This window comes from Anabrus simplex, chromosome 6 (assembly GCF_040414725.1).
Source record: "Anabrus simplex isolate iqAnaSimp1 chromosome 6, ASM4041472v1, whole genome shotgun sequence".
In the NCBI taxonomy this organism is placed as follows: Eukaryota; Metazoa; Arthropoda; class Insecta; order Orthoptera; family Tettigoniidae; genus Anabrus; species Anabrus simplex.
The window spans coordinates 156280672-156299924 of NC_090270.1; the positions used below are offsets into that span (position 1 = coordinate 156280672).

The 19253-nt window shown below is 38.7% G+C and overlaps 1 protein-coding gene across 3 annotated transcripts in view; it reads left to right on the top strand.

The window, feature by feature from the left end:
- The window catches only part of LOC136876235 (activating signal cointegrator 1 complex subunit 2), a 308530-nt gene that overhangs the window by 166864 nt on the left and 122413 nt on the right, over positions 1 to 19253 (top strand). For all 3 annotated transcript variants that reach the window (XM_067150011.2, XM_067150012.2, XM_067150013.2), the window contains one exon: positions 10107 to 10220. In XM_067150011.2, coding sequence (XP_067006112.2) covers positions 10107 to 10220 — 114 coding nt within the window. The remainder of the gene's footprint in view (positions 1 to 10106; positions 10221 to 19253) is intronic.

Here is a 19253-nt window from a genome sequence, read left to right on the forward strand (position 1 = left end):
TGTGTGATAACCGGGAGTGCGGGATACAACCAAAGCCACATGTCTAAACTTCAGCTCAGAATGCATACAAGTGGCATCTGTGAGTTAGTAACTGAACTACATGTATTGATATACAGCAGTGCATCGCCGCGAGCTGAGCTCGTCATTGGATTCATATGCCACGAATAACTTTTGCGAGCTAGGGTCGTCAAATGATGCGATTGGGTTAACTGTGAGGAGTACTGTATAATCTCGAATACCACCTATACTGATTTTTCGAAAATGTTGCTTCCAAAATTGGGTGCGGGTCTTATTTAAAATTTTGGGAAATTTATCTTTCCGGAACCTGTTTCTGCCCTAAAGTACCTATACATATCCTTCCATTTTTCACTAAAATTTATAAGACTGCTAGTTATGCTTGCAATCATGCTATCCTTAGTTGACTTCTTTGCTAGATACAATTTCCTAGTAAGTTCCTTCAATTTCTCCGTACTTCCATAGCCGTTCCTAACTCTATTTTTTTCCAACCTGCACCTCGTTCTTAGTCTCTTTACTTCTCTGTTATTATATAGTGGGTCTTTACCATTCTGTACCACCTTTAAAGGTACAAATCCTGATCACTTTCCTCAACAATCGCTTTAAACCCATCCCAGAGTCTGTTAACATTTCTATTTACCATTTTCCATTGATCATAGTTAGTTATTAAAAGCTCCCTTATGCCTTTTTTAATAATAATAATAATAATAATAATGGCGTAGGGTTGTGGCGACCCCATCGCCCAGTGGGAAACCACTGCAATCAGCCACCCGAGTATTGGCGGGAAAACTATAACCTTTTGGGTTAGGAGGAAATGCCTGCCCACAGCCACGAACATCTCGAGGCACCTCTCGATCTCAACAATCGAGTTGTATTTTCGTGATCTTTCCCAAAAGATCACCACTAGTTGTATTTTCAACTTGTAACCCTAGCATGATGGAACACACGCTACCAATGCAACTACCCCAGGCCCGGACGCTGGTCCGGTTTCTCCTGATCGTCGGATTCTGGGGGATCGGGAACATCATGCTTCAGAGAAGGATCGGAGCTTCTCAAAATCTCTTCGGCCCAAAAAGAGGAACTTCCTTGGTACTATAAACATCAACACCCTGCTGAAAACGGGAAAGCTTAAAGAACTGACTGACGCCGTGGACAAATTTGATATTCAAATCCTAGCGATCCAAGAAACCAGATTTCAAGATGAGAACCACTTTGACTCTGAAAACTTCAGGATATTTAAGGGTAAACCGGCCATAAATATCAAAGGGAATTTATCAATACTTGGGATGGCCTTTGCAGTAAGGAAAACCATCTTAGATTCAGTCATCGGCTTTACATCACCAAGTGAAAGAATCTCAGTGCTTACAGTGAAATCAAGCAACAAAGCATATGCCTTAATAAATGCCCATGCCCCCACTAACATAGACAATAAGAAAAATCCTCAGAAAGTAGAAGACTTTTGGGAACTGCTTGAAGAAACTACTAGCAGGATCCCTAAACATCACGTTAAAATCTTATTAGGGGACTTCAGTGCACAGGTTGGCAGAGAGAAGAAATACAGATCAATCGTAGGACTTCATCCTTTACATTGGCGGACTAATAAGAATGGAGAACGTCTAATAAGCTTTTGTACATTATTCATGCTGAGACTCATGTCCACGCACTTTATAAGACCTTTACATAAAAAGAAAACTTGGAGATCACCTAACCCATTGCTAGGGGAATTCCAGATTGATCATGTTGCTATTTCCGTAAAGAATAGGCTTGAGATTCAGAATGTTAAAGTACGGAAGGGTGTTGTCGATTCAGATCACTACCTTACGCAAATCTAGGTTAGGTTCCAACCAAACAGATCCAGACCTAAAGGCAGCCGATTTCCAAGAGTGGATCTGGACTGCCTGAGGAGGAACGCTGACGTTTTCGTATGTGACATACAAGATCAAGATCCTAAGGTGTGGCCAGATATTCGCAACACATTACACTCATCAGCAATGAAATTCAGACAGCCACCCAGAAAACGTAAACACAGATGGTGGAACACAACCTGTGATGAAGCTATCAATGACAGAATCAAAGCATGGAATCGATGGAATGGACATAGAACAGTCGACAGATGGCAGAATTTCCTTAAGACTCAAAAACTGACCTCAAAAACAATCCGCCGCGAAAAACATGCATACGGGAAAAACAGACTCGCAGAGATAGAACAGGATTTCCAGAAAAACAACACTCGGAGTTTCTACAAGACATTTCATGAGGACTTATCAGGGTACAAACCACCAACACTAAGTTTTCATCGACCTAACGGTTCACTAGAGACAAACAGTAAAGAGAACAGCAAGGTACTGGCTGACTATTTCCAAAAATCTACTGAACTGCGATCCACCAATTGAAAGACTACAGTTTGAAAAACCTCCACCAAACCCAGACTCACAGCCCCCAACAACTCAAGAAATAAAAGAGATAATCCAATCGCTCAAAAATAATAAAGCCCCTGGGAACGATGGCATAACTGCAGAAATGTTGAAAATAGGAGGAGATGACCTCATCAGAAGAATTCATATGCTCTTAACAGAAATATGGGAGACCATGATGATTCCGAAGGAATGGAAGAATGCCATTATCCATCCGTTACATAAGAAAGGCGATCGAGCGGACCCCAACAACTACAGAGGCATATCCCTTTTACCAGTTATATACAAGGTTCTATCTAAAGCGCTATTAAACAGAGTAGTACAACAAACAGATCATTTGATTAGTGAATACCAAGCAGGCTTCAGAAAAGGTAGATCGTGTTCTGAGCAAATTTGGAGTCTGATGACGATATTAAGGATATGCCGCAGTACCACCACATTTGTCACCTTTGTAGACTTTAAGAAGGCGTATGACTCTATCGACAGACAAACTGTTGTAGACATCGTAGGAGAGCTCAGTGTGGACAAGAAGACCACAGAATTAATCCGCCAGACTCTCACAGACACAACATCTCAAGTGAAGTTTCTAGGTGAACTATCGGAGCCTTTTGAAGTGCATACAGGAGTTCGACAAGGAGATGGCCTCTCCCCAATCCTTTTTAACTTAGTGTTAGACAAAGTCATCATCAGGGAATGGGGAAAAGAAATCGAAGGTATAAACATTGGTACTCGGGGACAAAGAATTAACGTGAAGTGCCTAGCTTTTACTGATGATCTAGCTATCTTTACCAAGACTAGTGAAGAAACCAGGTATGCCATAGAGAAGTTGCATGAGATAGCATCAAAGACAGGCCTCCAAATATCGATGAGAAGATTCATATCATGGCTAATGACACCAGAATATCCAAAGATCCCCACTACAGACAAATTATGGAATAATCATACAGGTCCCTTCCTTCAAATATCTAGGAGAAATCATTGTACCATCCGGATTGGACAGGAAAGCTAATTTAGAAAGAGCCACCAAACTCCTGAAAGCATACCGAATAACATGGAACCACTACAATAAAAGAGTGATGTCACGAAATGCAAAACTTCGGCATTACAAGACTGTTGTTCTTCCGGAAGCCTTGTATGCCTCAGAAACCACATCTCTAGGAGGCCACTCTAAAATTGATGAAATTGAAAAACAGGGACGAAAAATTCTGAGGAAAATATATGGCCCCGTTCATGTAAATGGTATATGGATCAAAAGGAAAACTGTAGATTTGTACAAAGCAATCGACAAGTTCACCGATACCGTACGCAGGAGACGATTGAAATTCTATGGCCACATCTAGAGAATGGACGACACTAGATACGAAAAAAGATTGCTTGGTATAATTAATTCAAAGAAGGTCAAAATAAGCTGGTTTGAGGAAATAAAGCAGGACTTAAAAGAAATGAACATCACAGAAGATGTCATCAGGGATCGCAAGGCTTTTGGGAATCTGGTTGCAAAGCACACGTTCACGGAAAAGGCTAAAAGAACCACAGGGAAACAATGGACGGAAGGACGCAAGAAACAGCATAGCGAGTTCATGAAGAGATTTTGGGAGGAGAAGAAGAAAGGAAAACCATCATCAAGCTAAGAAGTTCCAACGCGCTCTGTAAACGGGCATAACGAAGAAAGAATAATAATTATAATAATAACAATGTCATTTGCTTTACATCCAACTAACTAATTTTATGGTTTTTGGAGACGCGGAGACGTCAGAATTTAGTCCCGCAGGAGTTCCTTTACGAGGCTGACGTATTTGGGAGCTCCTTTACGAGTCTGACATATTTGGGCACCTGCAAATACCAACTGACTGTGCCAGAATCGAACCTGGTTTTACCAACACCACGTCGAGAATATTCTCCCCTCTAGTTGGTGCCATCACTTTCTGAATCAGCTGTCCTTCCCATATTAAATTATTTGTTGTCATTTGCATTACTTTCCCAATTGACATTTTGTAAATTGAGATCACCTTCTACAATCACATTTCTTTCCATATCATTTCCCACATATCTGATTATCTTATCAAATAATTCTGAAACAGCGTCAGCGCTACCGTTTCTCAGTCTGTACACTCCCAAGACATCAAGTTGCCTATTATCTTCAGAAATGAGCCTTACACTAAGAATTTCATATTTGGCATCTTCAACTTTTTCGTAGCATAGAAATTCTGCTTTTACTGGAATGAATATGAATACTCCCCCTCCTACTATTCCTATCCTATCTCTACGATACACACTCCAGTTCCGTGAGAAAGTTTTTCCATCCATTATATCATTTTTCGGCCATGATTCAACTCCTATTACAATATCTGGTAAGTATATATCTATTAAATTAATTCTATTCCTTTCTTTACAATACTTCTACAGTTCAACACTAATATTTTTATGTCATCCCTATTTGAATTCCAGATCTCTGTACCCTTATCACTGCTCCCTAGACCACCCCGTTTCTCTGAATTTATCTCCCTATCACCCCTCTAAACAAGTTTCTTTACCATTGCAGTTTAAGTGAGGGCCATTGGGCGCAGATCCCTGTCTCCTACCCACCCAGTAGGATCTAGGATCACTCCCAGTTTCCCGCATACCCTCCCCATAGTCTTGTTTAAATCCCCAATCACCTTCCGGTCAGTATCCCTCCTACACAGTATTCCACTGATAACAATCTCTGCTTCCTTAAACTTCACCCATGCTGCATTTACCAGATCCCACACATCCCCAACAATGTTGGCACTTATTCCTGCTTACCTTATGTTGTTGGTACCAATGTGAAACCACCTTCTCCTTTCCCTCCTCTTTGTCTACTTTCTTCACCATCTGCCTTAACCTAATTCCTGGATAACACTCTGCCCTGATTCCCTTTCCTCCACACACTTTCCCCACATTTCTAAAAATGGAATCCCCTATGACCAGAGCCTCAACTCTACCCACCTCATTTGATCCCCTCCCTTTTCTCCCTCCCATGACCCTGTTCCACCTGTCTTTTCCTATCCTCTACTCTACATTTCCTTTTCCTACCTTTTCCTTTCCTCTTACTTCCACACTCGTCAGCAACAGTTCCCTGTTCCTCATCTTCCCTCTGTTGTTCTACCTGCAGTGACTCATACCTATTTCTCACAGACACGTCCTGAATTCTGAGTCCAAATAGAGCCCTTAGCCTGAAATCTCCTTCCCCTTGTCCGACTCAGTTGAACAGTCAGCACACTGGCCTTCGGTTCAGAGGGTCCCGGGTTTGATTCCCGGCCGGGTCAGTCATTTTATCCTTAATTGGTTAATTCCAATGGCACGGGGGTGGGTGTATGTGTTGTATTCATAGTCATTTCATCCTCGTCACGACGCGCAGGTCGCGTACGGGTGTCACATAGAAAGACCTGCACCTGGTGAGCCGATCCCGTCCTGGGATATCCCAGCACTAAGCCATACGACATTTAATTTTTTCCTTTCCCTTAAAAGATTAGGCCACCTGCCTTCTACAATTCCCTCCTTTCCTTCCCATCATCTACTGTATTCTGTACATTGTTTAAGCTTAGCCTACCTTCCTTCCTGTCTTCTGAGAGAATCTTAATTATCTCCCTCAAACTCTCCAACTCCTCCCTCATACTCCTTAATGCCTGGCCGCACCTACAGTTTCTACACTTGCACTCCTTAGCCATTCTTTATGGGAAAATGAAAAGAAAAGAAAAAAGAAAATAACTTATTCTGGGGGGGAAAAAATAGAAATGAAAACTGCCGTTTGGTTAAATGCTATTGTATTGAAAGGGTTACCATACACAAAGATACACACGAAAATAGCAGGCAAGATACTATCTAATATATATCGTATCTACACTACAATTCTTAACTGCTCAAGCTCAATCGATAGTTTTTTATTTGAGATGTGGTTATGTGATTTTTACAGCTGGTGGATCTATAATTTTCCCTACTACACGGGACGGAGAATAAAAGTGTCCTTAAATTTTGCAAAATAAGAAGTTATCTACATTAATTTCTCAAGAAAAAGTTCTGTCAAAACTAAGCTGAGGACTAGGATTGCAATTATTGGGATATAGGAATTTGATTATTACCTTTTACTCGAATAATTGAAGGTGTAAAGTACAAAATTATGCCGGGGACTTAAAACTACGAATTATGGGAATACAGTAATCAGCTGATTCTTGTAGTGTATTTGTTTACTCAATGACCCTGTACTCTTTGATCTCGTCAGAATGCAGCAAACAGTTGTCAGCATTTCAAAGACTGTTAAGTAATTCTCCAGTGAAATAGTGTTTATTCTCTTTAACTTTATTTTTAAATCAAAGTTTACAGGCATATCGTGTTATTTAATTGAATAGATTATTACATTCGTGATAGTTTGCACGGATATCTATACGAAATACCGTGTCTGTTGTCTGCTTGAGTGTAAAAGCTGCAGAAGTTACAACTCCTAATGATAATCTGTATTTGTATGTGTTATACCAACGGACCTACAGATATATTGAGGATCTAACCATGAAAGCCAGGTGTACCAAACTGGAGAGAGCTTTCCATCTCTGTAAGAAAGTTTAAAAGTCCAAATCCCTTTCCCTTCGCCTCAAACTTCAACACTATGAAACTGCAGTAAGACCTTCGGTACTGTATGGCTCAGAATGCTTGAACATGCTCAAGAAAGAACAACTCAGGAATTTGGAACTGAAAGAATGAAAGATCCTGAGAAAAATTATGGGCCCCATTAAAGGGGGATGTGAACACTGAATCGGCCATAAGAATAAGCTTTACCAACATTTAGAGAGTACAACATAGGCCATGAGAAAGAGGAGACTTGTCTTTTATGGTCACATAGTCAGAATGGACAACAAGAGACTGACCTCAAGAATCTTCAACACCATTTCTAGACGGAAGGGGACAAATGCTAAATGGATGAAAATGGTTCAAAAAGACCTAGAATTTTTAAAAATTGATCCCAAGGATATATTCAAAAGGGATAAATTTAGAATGCTGATCAGAACATCCAACACTCTCCAGTCACTAACAGCTAAAACATTTCATCCTGGAGATGGAGTGCAGTGGACTCAGGAAAGGAAAGCAACCCACAGTGCAAAGATAAAGGAATACTGGGCTAAAAAGAAAGCTCACCAGACTTAGGAACCACATGGTCCAAGTGGCCTCAACAAAATAAGAAGAATAAACACGTTAATGGTATATATACACAAAAACAATAGAAGTGTAGGCTACATAAATACTACACACATTAACCAAAAATGAATGAAGAATCAAATTCTGGCATGTTCAAGATACTTAAATGAATAAATTAAGATTATTCTTGGTGACAAAACAAAGTGTGATGAAACAGCTTCATTTTGGTAAGCACTTGTCTACACCCTGGGAATCATGGTTTTGCTTTCTGTGAAAAATAAAAAATAAAAAGGTGCCTAAAAGTGACCAATTTATGTTCACCAATTTCCTGAGCCCTGCTGATGTTTGCTGGCAATAATTCAATATTAGCATTGATGGTGCTGGCAGACACTATTTTTATTACCGCATTAAGATGTATGTCTGTTAGCTGAGATCAGAATTGAGATTTGTTAATCTTCATCCTGGAAAAGAACTGTTCACATCTGCAAGTACTTCCAAGGATTGACAGGATTTGTGGCACAACCTTTTGGAGTTGTGGAAAGCGTAATGAGATAAGTGTTCAGTAAAAGTCAGTAATTTCAGTCGCACATCACATATAAACTCTGTAAGTTCCAGTTGTAAATTCTGGGGTGAATTTTGTGGTTGAACACTAAATGGTATGGAAAAGAGAGGCAAATTTCGTTTCTCAACATCAAGGTCTTGAAACCTCCTATCAAACTTGTCATTGAGATTACTTAAAGTCTCAGGATATATGTGCAGTTCAAACTTAGTACCGGTATTCAAGGATTCTGTACCTGAGAAATGGTAGAAATTGTGATGTGTGATTTGTTTCTTCCACAAGACTAATTTCAGTTTAAAGGCTTCTATGGCCTCTTTCATGTCAGTTATCAAATGATTTTCCCCTTGTAATCACCGATTTAAGCAATTAAGATGTTTGGTAATATCCACTAAAAATGCCAGGTCGCTAATCCACTTAACATCATGGAGTCGAGCAAATTCCTTGCCCTTCTGATCTAGGAAATCGGCATTAGGGTCTTGCAGTTCAAAAAATCTTTGAAGATATTTTTACCCTGCGTAACCACCATACTTTGCAGTAGTATGGGTTATCTTTATGTTCACATTCATACATTATGTTCACATTCATACATCTCTAGAAGATTAGTAAACTGCCGATGTGACAGCCCACGATTCCTAATGCAGTTCACAACCTTTGTTACTATATTCATCACGATTCATTTTCACCGATTTTGCACAGAGAGCCTCTTGGTGGATTAATCAATGAATGGCAATAACGGAGCAATTGCATTTTGAAGTTAAGTGTGCCAACGAAACCAGACCTTGCTCCTATCATGATAGGAGCACCGTCTGTCGCTACAGATATAATCTTATGATAAGCCAAGCTCCTCTACAGACTGCACAACAGCATTGAATATGTCTCCACCAGTTGTGCTGTATTTTAGAGGAATTAAGTCTAATAACTCCTCCGTTAATTCCAAAGAGGTATCTTCACCATGAATTAATACAGCCAACTGTGCAATCTGCAACATTTGTACACTCATTAACTGCTTATTAAAATGCTACAGATTTCATGCTAACATTTCTAAGCTGAAATGTTGTATCGTCTGCAAGCGCTTGCATTCTCGTGGCGGCGGTATTTTGTGATAAACAGATTGATTTATACCTTTCTACGTTGCTAGGTGACAATGTTTGTACCTCAGCCACAATGCACTCTTTAAAAAACTCGCCATCTTGAATGGGATGGCTAATCACTGCAAGTTGATGGGACAGTTCATATGTAATCTGCAGTGCTGCCACGTTAGAAAAATCGCAGTTCAGGTTCACCTCAGCCTGTGAAGCATAGAAATACCAAGTATATATAGTAATACTGTTAGGTAAATGGATATGTAAATAGCATTACAGAAACCCCTCTGTTCTGTTGGTTCACCTAACTTTTCAGCATAAATGAAAACAAAGAGTCTTTAGCGAGCTAACAGACATCTGAACATAAAAAAGCTGATATCTTTGATGCGTCAGGTTTCATTTTTCTGTTTTCTCCTGATGAAGAAAGGCATTGTTCCTTTTGATTCGCGTTGAGAGTGTTTATATAGTTCATCACACGGCTTAAACCCAAAATATACATCATTAATTGTTTCTTAGTCTATTGCTTCGCCTTGCATGGTGTGCTTTAAACAGCTTCGGGCAATCCTAGAATCGGTGTTTCGAAGTTGGTTGGACAGGAAATGCTGTTAGGAATGGTTATATCAATCAAGGACGAGGGTGCTTTGAGGAAGACCATAACAAAGTTTTAGTGTATCGGTAATCTAAATGATGACATATTCGGTATGGAATGTATTATTTAGCTTTTTGTTGTCAAAATTTGGCACTAACTGAATTGACTTCTTAACTATGAAATTTGTAGATAAGTTCACCATTATTTTATGAAAACATACTACTATATTTCATTGTTATAATTAGAGTACATCTCAAGATATTATTTATCTTGTTATCACAATGTATCTTGTAATACAGGAACCTGAAGAAGAGGCCAAAGCAACAAAGCAGAAAGTGTCTGGAGTACGACTTGATTCTCTAATTACTCAGGTCAAGGATATCTTGCCTCACTTGGGAGATGGTTTTGTAGAGGTAAGACCATATTCTTTTATTGATTTTGAGCTTTTTAAAGTGCTGCTGAACATGGTTTTCTGGTACAAATTTGATGCACTATTACACCTTCATATGGTGCATCATCTTGCCCAAACATACATACATTTAATTTATTTATTTATTTATTTATTTATTTATTTATTTATTTATTTATTTATTTATTTATTTATGTATTTATTTATTTTATTCTTTCTCCAGATCTACATTATATGTATATGATCCATTAATGAAGAGAAAAAATAACAAGTCTGACCTAGACCAGCCTACAAAAGGAAAGAAAAGACTGCCACTAGATAGGTAGACATACAAACAAAACGATAAACAATAATAATAATAATAAAAAGGCAATGCGGTAGAATAAACACTGTCGCCTGGCCCAAGATCGACCCTTATTGGTGGTCTATTGTCCATGGCAGAAGGCGGTATGATAATAATAAACTAAAAAAATAACATATTGCTGTGTAGAGTACAATAGTGTCGGCACACGGCATCTGTAATTTAAACAAACTGCTTCTCTCTCTCAGGTGGGTTTGCAACTCAGCACAATCCTTCCTAAGCACTGACCTCTCAGTTGCTTTACTTAAGTTGCAAACCCAGCTTTCGTGTTTCATCCACTGCCGTGCCGGTGTGCAATTATTCTCCTTACGTTTCATTACTATTGTCACTGATTCACAATCAACATCCACCTCAGCTTATACCACCTAGTCTTACTCTTTCAACATATCAGTTCCTCCTTCAGTCTCAACCAACCTATGTTTCATTCAAAATTTCAGGCCCATCTCATCATTAAGTTAATCCATCACATTTACCATTCCATACACATAATCTCTTGGCAGCCTGTACACAATACTATCATCTAGTCAGCCTCCATCTCAACTTATACCATCGGGTCATATTCTTTCACCACATATTCATTTCATCCTCAACCTCTACCACACTTATTTTCTTTTAAAATTTCAGACCACTCTCCACATTAAATGAAATCATCTCACTTGCCATTCCATACATTACCAACCATACTTCACTATCTCCCTTTTCAACCACCAGCCTTAACTCACCACAACTTTTACATCCACTCTACTACCTTATTCACTAACAATTAACTTAGACCATAAGCTCATATACCATCCATCTCCACACATTAACTTAATCACGAAACCTCGTGATTATTTACAAGCTCACCTCACATGCCATCGCAACTTTGAATCACAATCGTCCTGAAATCACTTGTATTCACCAACCAAAATATCTCAGCTATAGCCACATACGTCTCTCACCATATTAAATCATACCACTACATTTTACCATCTCACTATTTTAAATTATGCCATCACATTTTACTTCTAGCTTTTACCCTTATCAACTACCCCTTTTTTACAATCACTCTCTTCCTTACTTATTAACCAAATATCTGCCTCATCTTAATTACAACCTTCCAATACCATCTAAATTCACTACCTCTCCTCTCATTCCAATATAGAACTCTGAACACTATTGCATTTTCAATACGTTTGTCGCCAAGCAGGCTCACTATACAATCCAAATACAGTGACAGTAATTAATATACACACTTCACCGCCTACTAATTTAACTACTTAATCGGTCTCATCTCAGCTACAAATAACACACACACTCCACTATTCTCATGTGCTTAAACAATTTACTTACTGCTGCTGTTTTTTTTATTTTATTTCTAGTCACTACACCTTTGTCCAATTTACTCTTCTTACCCCATCTCTTTTAAACTCAAGCTTCTCCCTTTAGCGAAGGCACCTCTTGCTTCGGCTTCCTCCCTCAAAGCCGTATTTTCACTTCATTTATGCGCACTTGCCACATCTTGTGCTTCCCCACCCACATTCACTCTCTGCATCTTCCTTTCTTCTCTCACACTGGCCTTTGTCCTCAGCTCCTTAACTATTGCCCTGGTCTCCCTCCTCATCTCAATTGCTGCTTCCCTGGCTCCTTCTATGATCGATTCACAGATAGTATGCGCATCCTCCTCTGCCCTGCTAATTTCTTCTTGCTGCAAGCTCTGGTCCAAGGCTTTCAAATTCGTCACTCTCCGATTATGGGACCAATTTCTGTGGGTCACTACCAGTGTTTGGCCCCTAGTATCACCATATCAGTCTTCTCTAACACTGCTGTCCATAACTTGCCTTTCTTCCCCTCTCTTCCCCATTTCTTCTTCTCTCTTCATATTCTCTTCCAAATCCCGTAGTTTCATCACTGTCCAAAACCTGGTCCAATGGCCATAGGTTACCACTAATTGTTGACCCTTAATGTAAGCTCTTAACCCGTGAAGTCTGGCCCGGACTAAATGTTTTTTTTATGGTATTTATATTCCTCATCCCTTCTCTTCCCATGTCTCTTTTAATCCAGATTTTCTTCCTCCGTAGATTGTCGGTGCATTTTATCACTATTTCTGCCATCAGGGTGGAAAACATCACTTTTATCGGCCTGTTGCCCCGTGCTTTACCTATCCTTTCCACGTCGTCTATATCAATTTCAGTAAAGTTAATTTTCATCTGTTTTTTGGATGAGTTCCACAACCTTGTAGATTCTCAACACTTTGTCCTCTCCTTTTTCTTCCGGCACTCCAGATATAAATCATTTCTTCCTGCGTTCTTGGCAACTGCCTTCTATTTCAGCCTTCAGCTTCATTACTTCTTCCCCCATATCCCTTATTTTCTGCTTGAGTGACGCAATTTCTCTCTCGTTGATTCCTACTTTGGTCCATGTTTCGTCTGTTTTTCCCTGCATCCATCGGCTCATATTCTCAAATTCTTTCACTTGTTCCTTCATCATATTTTTAATTTGCTCAAATGGGCATACTTCTTCCACAACCTCTTTAACCACCCTCCTTATTACCTCCACATCTTCCCAGCTCATGTTGCCAATGGGAGTCGGTCCTGGGTTTACTTCCACACCCCCTATAACTAGCAGTACCATAATCACCGTTGCCACAAATATCATCTCACCCTTCAATCTTGATTCCACTTTACCTCATTCACTCCTGGCTGTTTCCTTCTTCCCTCGCCCCTGCCAACTTCTGATAACTGCCCGATATTGATCCAGGCTAATCATCTTCCTCTTCACACCCGTCTTCCTTCTTCCACGCACCGCTCGCACTCCACTCCCGCTCTACTGGCACACCCAACTCAGCACATCTACTCCTTCCAACTGTCTAAGTAAGACTGTGTCTTACTCAAATAAGAAGTAATAATTTATTGCAGCACCTCACTCACTTACATAGATGTGGTTTTTTTTTTTTTAGATTTGTTTGTAGTAGCCTTGTGATTCATGGAAACAATAAAATAAAAATATCAATAGCTAATACAATCCAAGTCTGGTGAAACTGAAGCTTGGACATTGTTTCCCTGCACCGCTCTGCACTTGGTATTTCCGTGTGTTACCATTACTAACTTCCTGCCTGGATCAGGGGTAATGTAATACACATGTCATAACTGTTAACACCTCAGATGGTGCGCTCAATGCATACTCAACAAAATTAACTCAGCCGTAGGAAGTTTCCAGTAGAGTTCTGCTTTGCTGCTAGATGGCAGCATAATCAGAACATCACCTGAACGGCACCAATTCAGGTCTGTAACCAAGTACCTGCAGAAAGATGATGATGATGATGATGATGGTGGTGATCAACAACAATAACAACATCACTAATATTTTCTGCAGGCTGAGTGGCTGAGAGTGTAGAGGCACTGGCTGTCTGAGAGCCTAAGTTGGAAGGTTTGATCCCGGCTCAACCTGGTGGTATTTGAAACTACACAGATATAATGTCCTCATATCAGTAAATTTATTGCGGTATAGAAGAACTCCTGTGGTATAAAATTCTGGCATCTTTGCATGCCATTATTATTGTTATTATTATCACTTTCTGCTAGGATAAAAAAGGTATAATAAGGTGAATATTTCATAGAGTGGCACTATATTTTAGTAGCAATAAGTAGAAAGAACTCTAACTCACTTCAGTAATGAGGAAGGTTTCATCGAAGATGTGTTTTATTATTGGACATCGGATCTTCAGCTCCCAAGAAAGTAAATTGTAGGTGCCTATATAGGTGGGAAACATTTATAAAATAGGTTCTTATTGTTTTAAAATAGGTGTAGTGAAATTAACAAAATACATCTGAAGGAATACTGTACAAGTAGAAATACCGTATTTACGCGAATAATCCCTGCCACCGAATAATCCACGCACCCTGACCTTAAGAAGGCTGATTAAACACAAAAATGCCAACATTGATGCAAAAAACGCACCCCAAATTTGTGCCTCAAATTTTTTTAAAAAATGTGCGGGTATCATTTGCATAAATACGGTAATACAGCGTGTTTATATTTTTGAAAAATACTTAAAAGACAGCATGCGGGACTTATTATGTAGCATTTGTGTACATTAGTTTAAATTAGTTGTGATGAAATCACTTAAAGTGGGAAATAGCTAGTCAGTGCAACAACAGACTTATTAATGCATCATGTTCATTCTCACTGTTGTTTCTGCGATAATTTTATGTGCAGTAAATCACTAAAACATTTCCAAATATTGTGGTGTAAGTTTACGTCTGGGCAGGATTGGTTTGAATGTAGAGAATGATCTTTCAAATCTGCTGAAGTGACCAGAATGTACTTGAACAATGAAACTAACAGGATTAAATCCTTCTGGTAGGTCTGTGTTTCACCCATTCAAAATATTTGACACACTTTTCAATACCGTATACTCTGGATTTCTGTCAAGCACCATTTGCAGTTTCTTCAAAACAATTTCTGTGACATTACCTGTAGCTCTTTTCATTCGACACTCTGCTTTTGTAAACAAACATTAATTCAATGAAACTGAGTTTTGACAACTCCAGTTGTTTTATATTGCTAGGAAGGTGGAATTAACACAAATATATGCCAGATCATCCCTTAGTTTCTTCTCTCGTAGTACACTCTGGGCTATCTTAATACACTGAGAGTCATCTTCTGGGAAACTGTTGACAATGTTTTCTATACAGTGGATATTCTCACTGTAATATTGAACAGCCTGTAACCATGTATCCCACCTCGTTAAAATAGGTGCTGGAGGCAGGAGCAGATTTGAGCACTTCACTTTAAAAGCAGCACCTTTGGTACTTGATTTTGAAAATACTTCCTTTTCTGAAGAGATTAAATCATTCAGTTTTGGGAACTGATTTCTGATTTCCTCTGCTACTCGGTGTAGTGCATGTGCTACATAAGTAACAGGAATAATGGTAAAACTCGCCAATACCTTTCCCTCTCGTCTCTGACCGCCCTCTCGGCTGCTTAGCTTGTATCTTCATTTTAGATACATACTGTGAAAATTTAATAAATTAATAATATGACTGCTTGGCTTGCATCCTCATCTAAAATGCATACTGTGTAAACTTAATAATATTCCTTTAAAAAAAATTAAATGTATGATTTAAAGCAAAAAAGGTTCTTATAGACTCAGAGAGGCAAAAATAGGCCATAATGTCAAAATAGATGCATGTAGGCACTATAAAACTTCATTTACTTTGACGGTAGGTTCATAATGCGGATAACTGTCACAGATAGGCTTGTTAGGGTCTTACGGAAAACGTAAGGTAAAAGCTTAAATATCGCATGTCCAGTTATTACAATTTGAATCTAAGTCTATAACAGATTATCATGTGGAAATAAATGGTAAGATATTCAAGCAGTCAATTTTGAGGAATCTTCCTTGTGTTGAACAGAATATGGTAGCAGAATGCCTTGCCATACAGTGTGAAGTTGTAACTCCTTAATGCCAACCCACAGCATATCAAAGTTCCTGGAGGAGTGTATAGTATATAATATGACTTGGCATTGAAGACAACAAGAGAAGAGTGTTATTATTTTTCCCGATGCTCACCAGCATATCAGGTTTGATTTAATTGATAGAGATTATATTCAGTAAATTCAAAATAGTTTATTGAACATAAATTGTGACATATCTTTCTTATAAATGAAAATCCACAGCCTGTTTCCAGTCATTCAACCACGTCAGGAATGGAATGAATGAAGCCCCATCTAGTGGCGAGGATAGGAATTGTGCCGACTGCTGAAGCCTGTCATGCTCCTCTATGGCAATGATTAATGAATGAATGATGAAATGATATTGGAGAGTGTTGCTGGAATGAAATATGACACGGAAAACTGGAGTATCCGAAGAAAAACCTGTCCCACCTCTCTTTTGTCCAGCACAAATCTCACATGGAGTAACCAAGATTTGAACCACAGAACCCAGCGATTAGGGGCTGGTGCTCTGCTGCCTGATCCATCTTTCTTATAACTACCCAGTAAATAACTATGATACTTGCTCAACTAATTCATTATTTAATATGAATCATGGTGCGTCTTTTTACCCATTCCAAGTCAAATCATCATGCTTTTTCAATCGTTTTAGGCTACAAAAAAAAAAAAAAGAGAGAGAGAGAGAGAGAGAAGAAGCAAGAAAATAAGAGAGTAAGGAGGTACTGTTGTGAACTCTGACTTTAAAATAACTGAAGTTCAGAGTAACATAATCTTCATTTCAAAATAGCAACATATAGCAGTGATCATTGCTCACTAAATCCCATTTAAAATGTGGGGAATCAAATTACAGGCCACATACCACATAATAATAAAACTTTTGCACGTTTTTGTGAATAATGGGGTGGTGGTTTTCCTCTCCCCTTTCAGATCTCATCAGACAGAAACGAACAAGTGACACATATACTACTAGTTGAGAAACTATGTTCTCTCTCAACTATTTAAAAATGAAATTATTATACAATATTATACAATGAAATTTGCAAATGAAGGTATAAGCTGTTCCTTTCATGTTATATTCTGGTAAGATCCATCAGGATTTATGCATTTTTACACAGATAGTAGCTAGAGTACCTTTGTACTCAGACATGTTCACATTGGTTCCCAGGCAGAAACAGATTCCAAGAAAGATATTCCAGAATTCATTAATGAACAAGGGGAGTGTGTGTGTGCACGAGGATCTTCAAAAGGCAGAAGTATTCAGTCACCAGTATGTAAACATTGTTGGTTACAAAGATAATGTCCAGATAGAGGAGGTGGCTAATATTAAAGAAGTATTAAAATTTACCTATGACAGCAATGACATTCACAGTAAGACACAAAAGTTGAAAACTAGAAAAGCAGCTGGAATTGATAAGGTTTCGGGGGATATGCTAAAGACAATGGGTTGGAATATAGTACCATATCTGAAGTACTTATTTGATTATTGTTTGCATGAAGGAGCTATACCAAAATGAATGGAGAGTTGCTATAGTAGCCCCTGTGTATAAAGGAAAGGTTGATAGACATAAAGCTGAAAATTACAGGCCAGTCAGTTTGACATGCATTGGATGTAAGCTTTGGGAAAGCATTATTTCTGATTATATAAGACATGTTTGCGAAATTAATAACTGGTTTGATAGAAGTCAGTTTGGGTTTAGGGAGGGTTATTCCACTCAAGCTCAACTTGTAGGATTCCAGCAAGATATAGCAGATATCCTAGATTCAGGAAAGTGACTGAATGGGTGGCTCTGTTTCTAGAAAATAGAACTCAGAGAATTAGAGTAGGTGAAGCTTTATCTGTCCCTGTAATAATTAAGAGGGGAATTCCTCAAGGACCTTAATGTTTTCTTATATATATCAGTGAAATGTAAAAAGTAGAATCAGAGATGAGACTTTTTGCAGATGATGTTATTCTGTACAGAGTAATAAATAGGTTACAAGATTGTGAGCAACTTCAAAATGACCTCGATAGTGTTATGAGATGGACAGTAGGTGACGAAATGAAATGAAATGGCGTATGGCTTTTAGTGCCGGGAGTGTCCAAGGACATGTTTGGCTCGCCAGATGCAGGTCTTTCGATTTGACACCCGTAGACGACCTGCGTGTCTTGATGAGGATGAAATTATGATGAAGACGACACATGGTAGCGAAATTAACCAATTATGGTTAAAATTCCCGACCCTGCCGGGAATCGAACCCGGGACCCCTGTGACCAAAGGCCAGCACACTAACCATTTAGCCGTGGAGCCGAACAGTAGGCAATGGCATGATGATAAACAGTGTTAGAAGTCAGATTGTGAGTTTCACAAATTGGAAAAGTCCTCTCAGTTTTAATTACTGCGTTGATGGGGTGAAAGTTCCCTTCATTGAGGTAACCACATAAATATGATTGTAAATAAAGGGTACAGATCTCTGCACATGGTTATGAGGGTATTTAGGGGTTGTAGTAAGGATGTAAAGGAGAGGGCATATAAGTCTCTGGTAAGACCCCAACTAGAGTATGATTCCAGTGTATGGGACCCTTACCAGGATTACTTGATTCAAGAACTGGAAAAAATCCAAAGAAAATCAGCTCGATTTTTTTCTGGGCGATTTCCGGCAAAAGAGTAGCGTTACAAAAATGTTGCAAAGTTTGGGCTAGGAAGACTTGGGAGAAAGGAGATGTGCTGCTTGACTAAGTGGTATGTAATAATAATGTAAGAAATTTATTTAAAACTTCAACCTATTCAATACAGTGCAAGATGTTAACGTGTTAGTTAAACATTAAAATTGTTGAGACATGTTTCGCCCCTTTTGTGGGGCATCATCAGTCAAATCAGTACCTCAATGTTCTACCAGACGTCAGGTTGGAAAATTCTAAAACATGTTGCATGAGTGAATACATTAAAAAGCTTAACAATATCTATTTATTAACAAAATATAAAATTGATTAAAAATATGTTACACTGGTGAACATGCTTGTTTAACTAACACGTCAACATCTTGCACTGTATTGAATAGGTTGAAGTTTTAAATAAATTTCTTACATTATTATTAAGATTCTTTCAATACAGAAAAATTTATTTTCATTACGTGGTATGTTCGGGGCTGTCAGTGAAGAGGTGGCGTGGGAGGACATCAGTAGACGAATAAGTTTGAATGGTGTCTTTAAAAGTAGGAAAGATCAAAATATGAAGATAAAGTTGGAATTCAAGAGGACAA